Genomic DNA, 15,634 nt, shown 5'->3' with positions numbered 1-15,634 from the left:
TGCTCTTTGCACTTGAAACTGAACCCTGAGACTATCACAGAGCAGGTGCATTTATACAGAGACTTGATTACACATAGGTGGATTCTATTTATCATTACCAGTCATTTAGGACAACATTGAATCCTTCAGAGACCCTCACTGAACTTCTGGAGTGAGTTTGCTGCACTGAAAGTAAAGGGGCCGAATAATATTGCACGCCCCACTTTTCAGTTTTGAATTTGTTAAAAAAGTTTAAAATATCCAATAAATTTCATTCCAATTCACGATTGTGTCCCACTTGTTGTTGACTCTTCCCAAAAAAATTTGAATTTTATATCTTTATGCTTGAAGCCAGAAATGTGGCAAAAGGTAGAAAAGTTCAAGGGGGCCAAATACTTTCACAATGCACTATATATTGTATTTAGGGATATGTGAGTGCATCATACTGTGTGTAGGGGAATCATATTGTGGGGGCATTGTACCGTGCATCGATGACTGTGGGAGAATATACTGTGGTGGTATCATACTGTATGTGGTAGAATGGAATTTAGGGGCATAATACTGTGTGTGGGTTAGGAGTCCTTAAGGACATCATACCACGTGTTGAGGTCTGTGGCGGCATCATATTATGTGTGGGGGTCTGTGGGCACATCTTACTGTGGTTGTGGATCTGTGGGGACATCATTCTGTGTGTGTCGATTTACAGGGGCATCATATTGTGTGTGGGGATCTGTGGGAGAATAATACTGTGTGTGGAGCTCTGCAGGTGCATCATACTGTGTGTGGGAGTCTGTGAAAGCATCATACTGTGTGTGGGGATCTGTGGGGGCATCATACTCTGTCTAGAGATCTTTGGGAGTATCCTACTATGTGTGTGTATCTGTGTGAGCATAATACAGTGTGTGGGAATCTGTGGGGACATTATACTGTGTGTGGGGATCTGTGGGGGCATCATACTGTGTTTAGGGATCTTTGGGAGCATCCAACTGTGTGTGTGGATCCATGTGAGCAAAATACAGTGTGTGGGAATCTGTGGGGACAATATACTGTGTGTGGGGATCTGTGGGAGCGTCATAACGTGTGGGGGGATCTGTGGGAATATCATACTGTTTGGGGGTTCTGTGGGAGCATCATACCAGGTGTTATGGGGATACCGTGACAGAGAGGGTTTGAAGATCATGGCGTCTGGCTACACATACACTTGCACTGGTTGGATCTGCTTTGCCTTCCAGTTAGCTGTGCAGATTTTCCTTGCTCTGATGTTTCAAGGGTTAAACAGTTCTATTTATCTCCTAGAGCTCTCTGTCCTGAGCTACCTCAGCTGTTCTGATTTCTCCACTCTCCTCCAATATAAATACTCACCTCTTAGCTTGTATAGTTGCCAGTGATAGCTTGCTATAACCTGGTTTGGAGCAGTAGGTGTGAGCCGTATGAAGAAAGGTCATCTAGGAGACCTCTGTGGAGATATCTGTTTGGAAGTTTGTTTGGGTGTCTTTCTTTACCTTATCTCCTATTTGGTTTTCCTCATCCTACCTTTACACCTTTATGTTGTCGGAGTGCACATTGAGCGATGTTTGTTTCTTTTACACTTCTCTGTTTACCTTTTGTGTATTTATCAGAGAGCAGGACTAATTTTACTGCTGCCCCCCCCCGCACTAGCCAGGGCCATACCCAGGGAAAGACAGGGATAGGAACGCATGCGCTGCACGGGGTGAAATAACCCATCTAGGAATGACGGGGAGCTCAGGGCTGCGCAGGGTAAGGTTTAGGGGTTACTCTTCATATCTTTCCTTAGTGGCAGTGCTTCCCTTCCCATCTGTCTTTCCAGGCACCATCTGGCTCCTTAGTGGAGCTTAACACTGTGTGTGTGGATTTGTGGGGAATCTTACTGTGTCTGGGGATCTGTGGCAGCATTATTTTGTGAGTGAGGATATGTTGGAGCATCATTCTATGTATGGGGATCTGTGGGAGCATCATACTTTGTGTGGGGATCTGTGAGGGCATCTGTCACGCACAGTGTAGGAAAGACAAAGTGCAACACAAAGGGATGAGGGGAAGGGAGCCCAGACACTAAGGAAAGAGGGGGTGGAGACCTCCTAGGCTGATCTGATATCACCCTGACTTCTTTATCATCCCTATATTGCTTGCTCACTAATCGCCGAACAGGAACTTAAAACCCTTTATCTCCCTAGAGCTAGGCCCTGGCTAGGGAAGGGGGGATGAGTGCTAGTCAGTCTCCACTAACAACTAAAGACAGCAGGGGGAGACAGACACGGGGGAAGTAACTTAGCTTGAGCCGACTTCAGAGAAGTTACACACATGGCCTCTTAGCACCAGAGAGGAAATAAGCAGACTGCAACAGCTCCAAGCTTTCACAAAGGGTCTTGTGAATATCACCATCCCCTCTCTATTGCAAACTGAAACACCCAGGCCAGGGTATTAATCAGCAAGAGGGAGGTAGCCGTTGGGTCCTAAAGTGAGACAGATCTAAAAAGGTGTCTGTAATGCTGAATGAAGAGATCTCCTTCAACCAACTGCAGGGCGACTGTCTGTCACATCTGACACACCCGTGACAGCATCATACTATGCATGGCGGAATCTATTGTGTGGGTGTCATATTATGTGTACTCTTTTGCTCTGGTATGCTACGCAGTATGTGTTCCTCTTTCTTATCTTTCAAAGTTGGGAGGTATGATAATAGTCAGCACAGTGTGTAGCTCATGAACAGCCTAGACCATTACAACTTGAGAAAAAGTAGTTTTATTGTAATCCATATACCCAGAATTTGTTTGGATCAGATTTCAGGAAATACATTTTAGTGACAGTGATAAAATATACAAACTATAAGTTCTAGTATCTACAGTATATATCCCTCCAATATCTAAAAATATCACTTCACTTGTCACTCAGGAAACATGGGTAAAACCCCCAAACACATCCTGCACTACATGCACTACATTTATATATCAGTCGTCTTCAGAGACCTGCTGTAAAATGAATAGACTTTGCCGGTAATTAATCTGTTCTATATCGGTGGGTATATCGTTGGGGAAATGGCACCGCATGGCCCAAGCTGGTAGAACCTGGGGGTATGGCAGGACTTCAGTTCTTTCCTTCCGTTACTGCAGTCACAGTTTTATCCTTACCCTTGGGTAACCGTGGGATCCCTGAAAGAAAAAAAATGTAGTCATCATTCACCTAGAATAGTCCTACGTCTCTATGATCATTTACACTTCTCTATGGCTGATTGTTGACTGTAGTCTAAAAGTACAGAATTAAAAGAAATGTCTCATGTATGTCATTTTAGCTTTATCATATTCAATCGTAGAGAAAGTTTGTGTGAGATAAATGATGTTTGTATTATATGTCTAAATGTTGACGTTATCTATTTTATTTGGAAAAACTTTATTAAAGGCGGCCATTTTGAAAAAAAAGCTCTTCCTTCCTGTACGGTCCGAATACACAGTGCAAAATGATTTGTGCAGATTTAACAGTACAAGCTGCATACAGAATTAAATAAATCTCCTAGACCCGATGATTCTGATGAGATTACTTTAAAAAATCTGCACCAAAATGGTAGTATAATCTTCAAATAAAAATGAGCATTTTATAAGCCGGGCTACTAACTCCTTACCGAAAATTAAAGTGCAAGAAAATCTCTTCTGCTGGTGATTACCAATGCAGGTAAGGTTTGATGATTTTTGGATCTTTTGACCAAAAGGCACATTTCTGGTTACTTCATTCTGCCCCATTGTTGCTATGTTATTAAATATCATGGTCACATTGGCTGCAGGTTGTCCTCCTGGCCAGGAGCAGTAGATTTGTAATCTAGTGTCATAGGGATTTGAAATACATGCAATGCCCCCTTCAGGATACCCTGCGAGAGAGAAAAGAAGCACTTTAGACCATGGTAAGTCATGCCAATTTTTCACAATAAAATACTTTCTGGGTGGTTATTACAAACATTTAGTCAAAACACATTCAGATGCTCACAGTTCAGAAGAAGGTTGAGCTCATTGCTGGTTTTACTGTTTAGGAGGTTGGATGCTTCACAGGTAAATGGTCCGGTGTCATTTCTGGAGACGGGTGAGATGGTGAGAATGGAGTTTGGAGGGGAATCACTCTGAGTAATGTAATATGGTGACTTCTGGGACACTGGTTCTCCATTTAGTCTCCAGGAGAAGGTGATGGCTGAACCCTCAGCTGAGCAATGGAGAGACACCGAGTCCTCTCCTGCTCTGAGCACCGCTGATGTGTTACTGGTCAACGTCACTGCCGAGACCGGAGCTGTGAACCAAAACATAACCTCCTATTACCAAACTCTCCATAAAATATTCAGAATATGAGTAATTGCAGCCCAGAGCTCTCTTGATGTGGTACTTGATAACATCACTGCTGTAATGAGAAGGTAACAGCTTAATACTGTTATATAATATTCAGACTGTACCTAAGATGTAACCTATGAAGTGCACATAACTTAGATGAAAATAAGAGCGTAAAATCCTATCTACCATGATCATGACCAACGATGTTGTCATGATCATGATCATGATACACCAATATCATACTCTACGGGTCTGAAAAAAAATGTTGTGACAATGCCAAATAAGGCAATCTAAAGTCTTTGATGGTAAATCTTAACAAAATTGGCCAAGTATTTTGACTCTTTGGTCATCTCAACATCAGAACATTAAAGGTTTCTTTATTATCACTGTTTTAAGGAACAACCAAGTAGGACAACTAGGTGTTTTTCAAAAGAAATTCTGGATCAAATGGACATCACCATTATTCCTTGAGAACAATGGAGCAACATGTAATTAAACAATGGAGTCTGGGATTCTAAAGTCCCATACACATTAGACTAACATTGAGAGAATCCCCTGATATCAACAGGATTTGGCCCGCAGTCAAATGTGTATGGGGCCCCCAAACTCTCTCCAGACAGATGATGCCTTGAGGAAATAAGGATAAGGCAAGTACAAGTTTGGATGATTGATCCTTTTGTTCTCTAAGAAATAATTTGCCGCCAGAGGTGTCTAGCAACCACTCTCCTGTAGAGAACTCAGGGAGCTCAGCAGAGCAATCGCTTCTGTCTGTCGGAGAGTTGGCGAGAAAGCTGCCAACCAACCCATTGTTCGGCCAAAAACTATCTGTAGTGTATGGGGGAATGAACATACTGTGTCTTAACTTCTATTTGATAACCAAGTATTAAAGCTAAGGACAATGAGGATTATTTCACAGCCAAGACATCATTTGATTTCTCACCCTAAGATAGCCCATCACCTTCAATACCTGTTTCCCAACTCCCATAAGCATACACGCCAAGCTTGGTCAGGTGTGCAAGGAACCCCAATGGAAAGAGGTGAATAATCACCAGCCAGAAACCTCTAGCTTATCTCCCATAAAAATAAAGGATGAGATTGTCAAAATTCGACATGCTGATCTAGCCATATCTCAACATCTGCCATCGGAAGATGAAACATTCCCCCATACATATAAGATAAAACGGTTCAACCAAAATAATTGGGTTTGGATGACTTTTCTCCTTTACATGTAGTCATGTTAATTATGCCCAATGGTTTGGATTTCTTGTCTTAATTATTCATTTTTTTATGTACTTGTCCACAATTTTCAAAGATGTGAAAAATTTTCATACTTACAAGCAAAGTTAAAGTCCACTTGGTTGCTGGTCTCCGTGTTTACCCAGTTTGAAGCTTTGCATGTCAAGAGTTTGGTGTCAGCAGAGGAGACTTGGTTAATGATGAGGATGGAGTTATTTTTGGAGAGATGATATCGGGAATTTTCTGGCAGTGGTGTATCCTCCCTACTCCAGGAGTAGCTGACATTTGTACCGCGTGCTGAACAACGTAGAGACACTGAATCTCTTCCAGGCCAAAGCAATTCTGATGCGTTACTGGTAAGAGTTACAGAAGAGACCGGCACTGCAAAAAAAAAAAGTATGTTGAGATGACAAAACAAACTATATCTTATCATTGGTTTACTGAGTTACATAGGCCGCAGTAAAGGTAAGGAAAATATGGGACTATGCTTTAGTTTTAGAGAACTAATTGATCACAGTAGGAAATTACTGCACCATTGTTACCGTTAAAAGGACTTGTCCTCTTCAAGACCTCATGAACATGGTTGTGACTTGACCTGTTTCCAAAAACCAGATCTAAGGGCCCTCACATACTGTATAATAGATTAATTTTGACTGAACCTGTTGATATTGATGGGTTGGGCAGACTATCTAATGTTTATGGGGGGCCCAGACAAATTATTGTCAGGGGATATTTTGAATTGATCTGGTATATCCAAATTTGGGCAGCTGATCATTTCGTTCTCGCGGAGGTAAGTTGCGGCCAGACATTTCTGGTGGTAGTTCTCATTGAGAATACAGGACTGCTCAACCGAACGAGAATTCCTGTCTATGGGATAGCTGGCCGAGATAGCCACAATTGGCCGAAGTATCATTCGGCTCACAGCCATCCCATCGGTATGGCAACCTTAAGACTTCCAGAACATCCTCTAGTGGGAGTCTAATGCTTTATACCAGGATTATTCTGACTGCTAAAAAATGGGATTCAGTGCATTATTTTTTTGTTTGTGATAGCCTACGATGGAAGCTTGAATATACAACAATGAGAACTCTTACAGTTCGAAGCCCTTAGAAAGATAGGTTTAATTAAAGTGGTTTTCCAGGAGGTGAGAAACTAAAAAAAATATGGAGTCCATGGTCATGCCAACACTTATGGCTCAAGACTGTAGACCAGTATTTGGCAGCATCGATCGATGTTCAACATGTAAAAAAAAAGTAGAGAAAAGTAAGGGGAAGGTGGTACATCAGAAGTTTTAATAAGAATTGGTTATTTTTGTCTTCACACATTCACTGATTTTAGACATTTTTTTTTATCTTGGATAGCCCATTTAAGTATGGTGTCAGCATTATTTTGGCTTGTTCTCTGTCCAATCACGCTACGATGAACAAACAGGGATGGGTTTTTTATCTCTTACAGGGTTTTTTTTTTATCAAACACTCACCAGATACAGTCACAGTTATGGAGTCGCTGGTGTTGGAGCTGACAGGGTTCTGGATGGTGCAGGTGTAGTATCCACTCTCGTGCTCAGTTATTGATGTGAAGTCCAGGAATGATCCCCTGCAGATCACATGGGGCTCAGAGCAGATAATCTTCTGACCGTCACGGTAGAAAGTGTAAGAAGTCACAGTCTGACTCTCGGCATCACACCGGAGGGTCACATTTGTGCCACTAATAAGAGGACTCTTTTGGTTGAGAATGAGAGCCGGGGTAGTAAGTTTAGCTAGATAAAAAAAATACATAAATGTGGCTGAGAACAAGATAGAACAAAAGTAAAATTAAACTAACCTTTTCTAAAAAGCCCTTTATTTTATAGTCAAAAGCCAATGTAACTGCACTTGATTGGGTCATCTACTTTGCAATATTTTCTTTTTTCCTCAAAGATGCCCTCCATGGTGTCCTGTTGCATGGACTCTTAGCCATTACCTTTGATCTACATAAAAATTCAGCAGCAAGTATTTCATATTTCTGCAGTGCCTCCAGAGGGCAAATAGAGAATTACATGGCACTTATTGAAATCAATGGACTGTCTAGATATTGCCCAGATGTAGTCGGTCTTGTCAATTCCGCATTGAGAAGTGAGTGGGACCAGTGACGATATGTCTACTGATATCTGCTGGGCCGGTTCACGATTGGTCGGTGTTGTGCTCCTGTCCTATTCTAATAATTGGGACAGGTAGACAATTCCTGATGGTCATGAATGACCCACTTGCTTCTCAATTCAGAAGTGAACAGAGAAGAACACATGCTTTAAGTTAGAGATCCTCCTTATGGCTGCTTTGTTCTCCAGCTAATTGAAGGGGCCTATAAATGGCAGACCACCCACCATTAGCTCTAGAATCCCTCACAATGTGTTTGAAAACAAAATATATCAGACAAATCTGTCATCAAACTTGGGCCCCTGCAATGAAGAGTATTTCCTCCAACCATGTTGACCGCTTATGGAACATCCAAACATAGAGACATTTTCGGCTAGCCCCGGGGCCAACGTACATGTTTAGAGATTTGATTGAGTTAAAACTAGAGTAAAATAAATACTTACAGTAGATGGTCAACTGATAGCGTTGAACGTAGGAATTGAACGTTACGGGATTGAACACTTTTGTTTTATACGTGCTCTCATCAGCAAAGGAGACGTTGTTCAGTCTCAAAGTCCCATTTTCCATCAGCTCAGTCCTTCCTTTATAGAGAGGATTGTACTGCGGAGATCCACTAGACGTCAGTCTCGCAATTACAATAACTTTCCCGGTGTGTCCACAATTCCAGTCTATTCTGTACTGAGAAGGTAAGGTAATGGGAATTTTGAAATCCACAGAATGTCCCAACATCCCATCCACCTGCTCCATAGAAATGACTGGAGTCACTAAGCCTACAACAGAAAATACAAAAAAAAGGAGTCTTTATGAAGGTCTAGAATCATATTGTTTGCCATAGGCATCAGTTCATGCTTTCTCTATTTTAATTCATTTTACCTTATATGTTTTAATTAAAATATACACATTTTATGATTTTCAACTCTTTTCTCCCAGGCAATTATAAAGTCAAAGAATAAGGAGTTTGTTCTTGTAGACAACTCATGGCCTGTTTTTATATTTTCCCTCCTTAGTATATTTAGTATATTCATCCGGTATGATATGTAATGTAATTTGCATAAAAGTCACTGGAATATAACTATGTGGGTAACGACTGTCCCTTTTTTGTTGGAATTGTCCTGCAAACCTCAGGGGCAAGGTTTATTCACATTTGCATGAAAATAGATGTTCCTGGGCTAAACTGGGGCAGAACTTAAAGTCTACCTTATTTTGGATAAGAGTAAACTGTCTGTGTGTACCTGTATGTATTTGTGACCATTTGACCAGATAATTTACTATCATCAGAGAAATATAGATAACAATGGTTGCAACATTGTTCTCTGCCCTGCAATACACGTTCCCGGCCAATGATAAGCCGGTAGATGACATTAGCTTGCACGTCACGCCATGCCCGACATTGGCGTGCCTTCCACATTATTACAGTAAGGAGTCCAGGATGAGGGGACATTATTAAAGGAAGGAGACCAGGATTAGGGACATTATTACTGCAATACACTCAAGATTAGGGACATTATTACAGGAAGAGACCCAGGATTAGGGACATTATGACTGGAAGGCACCCATGATTGGGGACATTATTACAGGAATGGACCCAGGAAGGGAAACATTATTACAGGAAGGGGCCCAGGATGGGGGGACATTATTAAAGGAGGAGCCCAGGATTAGGGACATTATTACTGGAAGGCACCCATGATTGGGGACATTATTAGAGGAACGGACTCAGGAAGGGAGACATTATTACAGGAAGGAGCTCAGGATGGGGGAACATTGTTAAAGGAGGAGCCCAGGATTACGGACATTATTACTGGAAGGTACCCATGATTGGGGACATTATTACAGGAAGGGACCTGGGAGGGGGGCATTATTGGAAGAAGGGGCCCAGGATGAGGGACATTATTACAGGAAGAAGCAAAGATGGGGGACATTATTACAGGAAGGGACCGTGGATCGGGACATTATTTCAAGAAGGGGCCCAGGATGGGGGGGCATTATTAAAGGAAGGAGTCCAGGATTAGGGACATTATTACAGTAAGGGACCTAGGATGGGGAACGTTATTACAGGAAGGTGCCTGGGATGAAGAACATTATTACAGGATGAGGCAAGGATAGGGACATTATTATACGAGGGGGAGAACACATATGTCTTTATAGGATCTAGAATGCTACAAGGGACCAAGCATCTGTAAAACATGTAGGTGGGGGCCCAGGTCTAAATTTCGTACCGGGTCGCATCGGACTCTAGTTACGCCACTGGGGGAACAGTTGGGGAACACATCTATACTATCTTAGCTCAAAAGACAGAAGCCAACAAAAACAGTCCTTGATTAATTTTTTGGGTCCCTGGTGCCCATTATAATGCCTTATATTCTCTCAAATCTCCATTTGGGAATAACATCTGAGCATGTAGGGGTCTCAGTAGCAGACCTGTGATTTGTGCAAGAGACCCTGCTTAATTAAAAAGGGATGTCCAAAATAAAATAAAAAAGCTCAATAGGAATGTGTCAAATTATAGAATGCAAAGCGTGCCTACTATTATATAAGGATATAAATCCCTCTTGCCACAGCCAGTCCTCAATATTAATTACCATTATCAATGTATTATTTCAATGTTTTAATTATGAAATCCCTTTAAGATATTCCAGCATGGTCTCCCTTTGTAATATAAATCCGCAAAGCCATTCTTACCTCGAATGAGTCATTGAAAATGGGATCAAATTTACATCATAAGTCTGAAGGGGACGCCATACAAAGGCTATGTGCACACAGAGAGTTTTGAGGACTTTTTGGAACAGAAACTGATGTGGAACCTCTCCAAAGTTCAAAACTTTTCAAAAACTTAGAGTTTCTGTTCAGTTTCTGGTCCGAAAACTCAGCAAAAAGTTCCGCTACTGATACAAGGGCAGGTTAAATAAACATTTTCCAACACAATACAGACATAGGCTATGTGCACACAGAGTCTTTTTGATGAGTTTCTGGACCAGAAATTGAACGGAAACTCAACGTTTTTAGGAGTTTTGAGATTTGGAGAAGGATTTGGAGAGTTTTCGCTGTTTCTGCTTCAAAAACTCATCTCTGTGGACATATGAGGGAATTCTTACCCGAAGCCACCAGAAGTGTGAAAATTGGGAAGATAAGCGGATATCTCGGGGTTCTCTCCATTGCGTCTCTGCACCAGGGCACAGCTAGTAGTTTGTCTTGTTTCAAGTTCTGTAGTCTGAGGATTAAGATGTGGAATGAATTTTTCTAGTAAAAGATTAGACTGTGACGTCCATGTGATCCCTGCCAAAAACACACCTAAAGTAGGAATTATGTAAAGAACATCCTAAAATTAGAATCCCCAACCATTTCCAATGTTCCTACATGGGAGGATCCTGGATGACAACCAGTAAGACTTTACAGCTCCAATAAGAGTAGTTATTTAACTTTTCCAAACTTCTAAATTTCAAATCAGAGTAATTCTCAAGCATTAAAGGGGCAGTAGACACGTTGCTACATAACTAGATAGATATCCTATCTAACGAGATTGTCGAGAACCTTAAAATAAGTCATCAATATTAAATTGGTAGGGGTCTGACACCTGTTACCTCCACTGATCAGCTGTTAGCAGTTCCCACATCCACCAGAACTATAGAGGTGAGTGGAGCCGAAATTTCACAGCTCCATACACTGTGTAGTGGCCGTTCTCAGGTACTGCAGCTCAGTTCCCATTGAAGTGCATGGGAGCTGAGCTGCACCACTCAAGCCAAACCCAAGTCACTACAGACTGTAATCTTCTAGTTCTCTACACTTTGCACTTCTGCCGACTGTTGGACCTGATGAGTGTTGGTCCCCCAGCGATCCGATATTGATGACCTATCCTATAGAACAATATTTTTGCCTTGGATGTACATCCCCTTTAAGTAAGGATGTAAACACGATTTTGTCAAGGAGGTTCATACTAACGAGAAGTTACTCATAGGGATGAGTGGACCCGTGGATGTTCAGGTTCGTCGGGTTCAACCGAACTTTAGTCCAAAGTTTGGTTAGGGTACCAGAACTCTACCAGAACTTGAACCCGAACCCCGAAGGCAATGGGGACATGAATTTTGGTGTTTTACAGTTTGAGTTAACTCATCTCTAGTTACACACATGCTCACTCCCACAGTTATTTCCAAAACTTCAAGTTATTCCCTTTCTATTTGATAGGCGAAAACTTGTTGATTGCTGAGGTCGAACTGGTGGGTCCCCGAGCTATCGCAGAATACGAGGCCCTGGAACTCTAGAACAGGGGTTCTGCAGTCTTGTCCGAAATGGTTGGAGCAGAGATGCGCATGCTCAGCCTCTACACCATTCATTGTCTATGACGTTGATGGAAATACCTTGACAGTACCATAGACAATGAATGGAGCAGAGGTTGACCCCATTCTTGGGACCAATTGAGGTCCCAGTTGTTGGATCTCCAGTGATCAGCAAGTTATCCCCTATCAAATGGATAGAAAAATATCATGATTTTTGGGGGACTTGATTGCTGGATGTCAGGCCACTGGGACCCCCCAGTGATTCTGAAAACATGGCTCTGGAACACAGGAAAAGGAGTTCTGCAACCTTGTCCGAAATGGATGGAGCAGAGATGTGCATGCTAAGCCTCTACTCCATTCACTGTCTATGGGGTTGATGTAATTAGCTTGACAGTGCCATAGACAATGAATGGAGCAGAAGTTGATTCCTTTCCCAGCCGTTGGACCCTCAGTGATCAGCAACTTATCCCCTATCAAGTAAATATGGAATAACTTGTTTTTTGTGGACTAACCCTTTAATTACTGGATATAAATGATACTATACTGTATATTGTCATAGTATCATGCTATTACTTGATCAATATTGGACCCAATATACACTAACGCAGCCCTCATTTATTGATCCTAGAACACAGATAGAATAGATTAATCCTGTCCAATAATTAGACCGTGAAAGCTTAGACTCAACAATCTGCAAAAGCAGAGAGTGGCTTATAGTCGATGATAAAAGTTGACTCATCCTTGGACATTTTTTGCATCACCTCACGCCGCCTGTGACTCGTAATATTTATTTATTGCAGTACCTCATTTCACCAGCTGGTGGGATCTGGAGCCAAGTTAGAAGTTTGGTAATATTATGAGGTTGATATATGAGCAGTACCCTGGTGTGTAGTATTTAGTGTGTGCACAGCTACCTGGTGCATATAATCTCCAAGAAACACCGAGCTGAAAACATCGCAAACAAATGGACAATGGCCAGATCCCTCTCTGCTGGATGATATTTATCTTCAGTCAGGGTAAGAGAACGAGAAGCCCTTTATAGAAGATACTTTATAGGATATGTTATACCGAACTTTTCCTTTTCTATTACTTTCAGTGCACACAGGTTTGGCAACACCTACACCTACCTTGTCGTTAAATGGAACTTTTGGAGGATCGGTGGATTTTGATGTATTTGTCGACCTCCCTGATGAATATCGCATAACGTGGGTCTTGGGGGAGACCGGAAATGTCACTGTGATTGCTGAGGTCAATCCTGGTAGTGTTCCCGAGTACCATCCTCAGTACAGGGGCAGAACTCAGCTGTTTAGGAATGAGACATTGAGACTGGACAATCTGACGTTCGCGGATGAAGGACATTATAGTCTCTATGTGTTTAATGAAAATACATTCATCACTGAAATCATCGCCTATGATCTCAAACTCTACTGTAAGTAATTTTATTTTTTTTTAATTACAGATGTTAAAATGTAACTTAAAGGGCTCGTATTAGATTAAAAACAAATTCAAGTGAGCTGCAATACCAGATACGACCTGTAGGAAAGGGTGGCACTGTTTCTGGTTAGAAAAAAACAACAACCTTTTTTTACTTAAATGGATGTATTTTTAGGTAATAATAATTTTTTCAATTGTGTTTTATTATACATTTTGCGGTGTTTGCCTTCTATAGCCTCGATCAGAATCTATAGAATCGGTCAGTCAGATACTTCGGATGGGAACGTTTTTAACATTTATCTTCCTTCTTTTGAACTCTTCTCGGCTGATTTATGACCATTAAGTTCAGCTTAAGGGCTTGTGTAGATGTCTATGAAATATGGTCCTAGCACATATAGCAATGCATGGACTGGCCCCGGCACAGGTTGCGCCAACAGTATGTCTCCCTCTGTAGATGAGGCTGCTGAGTTTGGGTTAGTAGACCCTCGGCCAGTCCGTATTTTGTGGTCAGTGCTCGGACTGTATTTCACGGATGTCTACATGACCTTTACGTGGTCATAAATCAGCCGAAAGGAGCTGGAAGAAGGAAGATAAAAATTTTTCTCCTGTCAGAACACATAGATACCATCAGATGATTATATTATGTAATATTAGTTTTTTATAACGTCCTTTTTTTTGTCTCCGTTTAGCTTTCCTAAATGCGCCAACTCTCAGTATAATCTCTGATCGTATTGTTGATGGCACCAATGTGACAATCCGGTGTGATGCCGGGAATCAGATTGTGACCACTTACACTTTCTACCGTGATAAGAAATCAATCTGCTCTGAGCCGCACGTGATCTGCAGGGGATCATTCCTTAACTTCACCCCAATATCTGAGACCGACAGTGGATCCTACACCTGCACCATCCAGAACCCTGTCAGCTCCAACACCAGCGACTCCGAGAATGTGACTGTAGCAGGTGAGCACATACTTTTGCTATAACTTTTATGCCCCTTTATACATGATGATACAATGATCCACTAAGAATCTAAAGTTTGTATCTTTGGTAAACTTTGTTTGTTTGCTGTTTTCTTTTTTTTTGTAAGTTTTATGTTATTATTTTATTATTTTTGTTGGCTTCCTTTTCTTTTTTTTGTAAATTCCATTAGCTTATGATTTTTTGTTTGTTTTCTTTACTTTTTTTGTAAATTCGAAGTTATTACTTTATTGTTTGTTCTTTGTTTTGTTTTCTTTTTATGTAAAGTTTATGTTATTACTTTGTTTTTTGCTTGCATGTTTTTTTTTGCTTTTTTTAATTCTATGTTATTACTTTATTGTTTTTTGTTTGTTTTGCTTTCTTTTCTTGTAAATTCTATGTTATTACTTTATTTTTATTGTTTTTAAATTCTAAGGTATTCATTGTTTGTTGTTTGCTTGTTTTTGTTTTTTGTAAATTCTATGTCATTATTTTATGTGACATACTGAAGTAGTGCTGTTGCTTCCAAAGCATCCAGCAACTGTTACAAATAACACAAGCACAGGAGACAGGAAGTGTTGTGCTTCAGAAGCATCCAGCAACTAGAGGGCTTAACACAAGCAAAGGAGACAGGGAGTGTTGTGCTTCAGAAGCATTCCGCAACTAGAGGGCTTAACACGAGCACAGGAGACAGGGAGTGTTGTGCTTCTGAAGCATCCAGCAACTAGAGGGCTTAACACAAGCCCAGGAGACAGGGAGTGTTGTGCTTCAGAAGCATCCAGCAACTAGAGGAGTTAACACAGTTACAGGAGACAGGTAGTGTTTCAGCAGAGCCCCAGGGGGACTGTGAGGAACTTGTTATTGTTGTCTGGCTGAAGCCGAAGAGAAAGGTGGTGTGTTATCTGGATCTGACAGAAGGCAACTGAACTGGATTTAGATCAGGAGAGAAACAAAACACAGGTCAGATAAACTCCCTGAACTAACAGTGCAGAGTATTATCGGGCAGGAAGATAAGGACTGAAAGGAATTGTGTCACAGGGATCATCTCCCTCATCAACCCCCCATCTCCATGCAGGATAAAGAATGCTGTGTACTATTGAGTCCTTGTGAAGGAAAAGCCTGTGGTTGTGTATGCATAGAAGTGTGCTGCTAAGAGATCTAATCTATGCTGAATTATGCTACTGAAGAGACTGTAATACTGTGCCTTGTGAAGAAACTACTGTATTGTTACTGGAGCCGGTTGCTCAAGAAGCACAGACTGTGCTGTAATGAAGATTGTTGCTGTAATATCCCTG

The 15,634-nt window shown here is 41.3% G+C and overlaps 2 protein-coding genes across 7 annotated transcripts in view; one reads left to right on the top strand and one right to left on the bottom strand.

Moving 5' to 3' along the window:
• Positions 1-2,723: 2,723 nt before the first annotated feature.
• LOC141172078 (cell adhesion molecule CEACAM1-like) lies at positions 2,724-10,924 on the bottom strand. Its single transcript, XM_073655915.1, has 7 exons — positions 10,768-10,924; positions 8,119-8,445; positions 7,021-7,299; positions 5,640-5,921; positions 3,973-4,266; positions 3,614-3,856; positions 2,724-3,146 (listed from the first exon to the last, which is right to left on the bottom strand). Exons 1-7 carry the CDS (start codon positions 10,826-10,828, stop codon positions 3,082-3,084), a joined length of 1,551 nt encoding a protein of 516 aa, XP_073512016.1. The 5' UTR covers positions 10,829-10,924; the 3' UTR covers positions 2,724-3,081.
• A 1,863-nt stretch (positions 10,925-12,787) lies between these two features.
• Positions 12,788-15,634, top strand: part of LOC141172076 (hemicentin-1-like) — a 121,271-nt gene continuing 118,424 nt past the window's right edge. For 4 of the 6 annotated variants that reach the window (XM_073655910.1, XM_073655907.1, XM_073655909.1 and 1 more), the window contains exons 1-3: positions 12,792-12,962; positions 13,043-13,375; positions 14,070-14,342. In XM_073655910.1, the coding sequence (XP_073512011.1) occupies positions 12,911-12,962; positions 13,043-13,375; positions 14,070-14,342 (658 nt within the window). In that variant the 5' untranslated portion in view covers positions 12,792-12,910. Of the gene's footprint in view, positions 12,963-13,042; positions 13,376-14,069; positions 14,343-15,634 lie in introns of all 6 variants that reach the window. The other 2 variants (XM_073655911.1, XM_073655906.1) reach the window with 2 other exon arrangements.

Source organism: Phyllobates terribilis, unplaced genomic scaffold (genome assembly GCF_046119375.1).
Source record: "Phyllobates terribilis strain yellow unplaced genomic scaffold, ASM4611937v1 Scaffold_12__6_contigs__length_324123572, whole genome shotgun sequence".
Classification (NCBI taxonomy): Eukaryota; Metazoa; Chordata; class Amphibia; order Anura; family Dendrobatidae; genus Phyllobates; species Phyllobates terribilis.
This window is presented reverse-complemented; position numbering and strand designations above follow the sequence as displayed.

Bases quoted from the DNA above. Each gene is read 5' to 3' on its own strand.
- LOC141172078 (XM_073655915.1), bottom strand. From the start codon at position 10,828: ATGGAGAGAACCCCGAGATATCCGCTTATCTTCCCAATTTTCACACTT. The intron at 8,446-10,767 runs GTAAGAATTCCC...TTTCTGTTGTAG, and splicing joins CACACTTCTGGTGGCTTCGG to GCTTAGTGACTCCAGTCATT. The intron at 4,267-5,639 runs GTAAGTATGAAA...TTTGGTTCACAG, and splicing joins AGTGGACTTTAACTTTGCTT to CTCCGGTCTCGGCAGTGACG.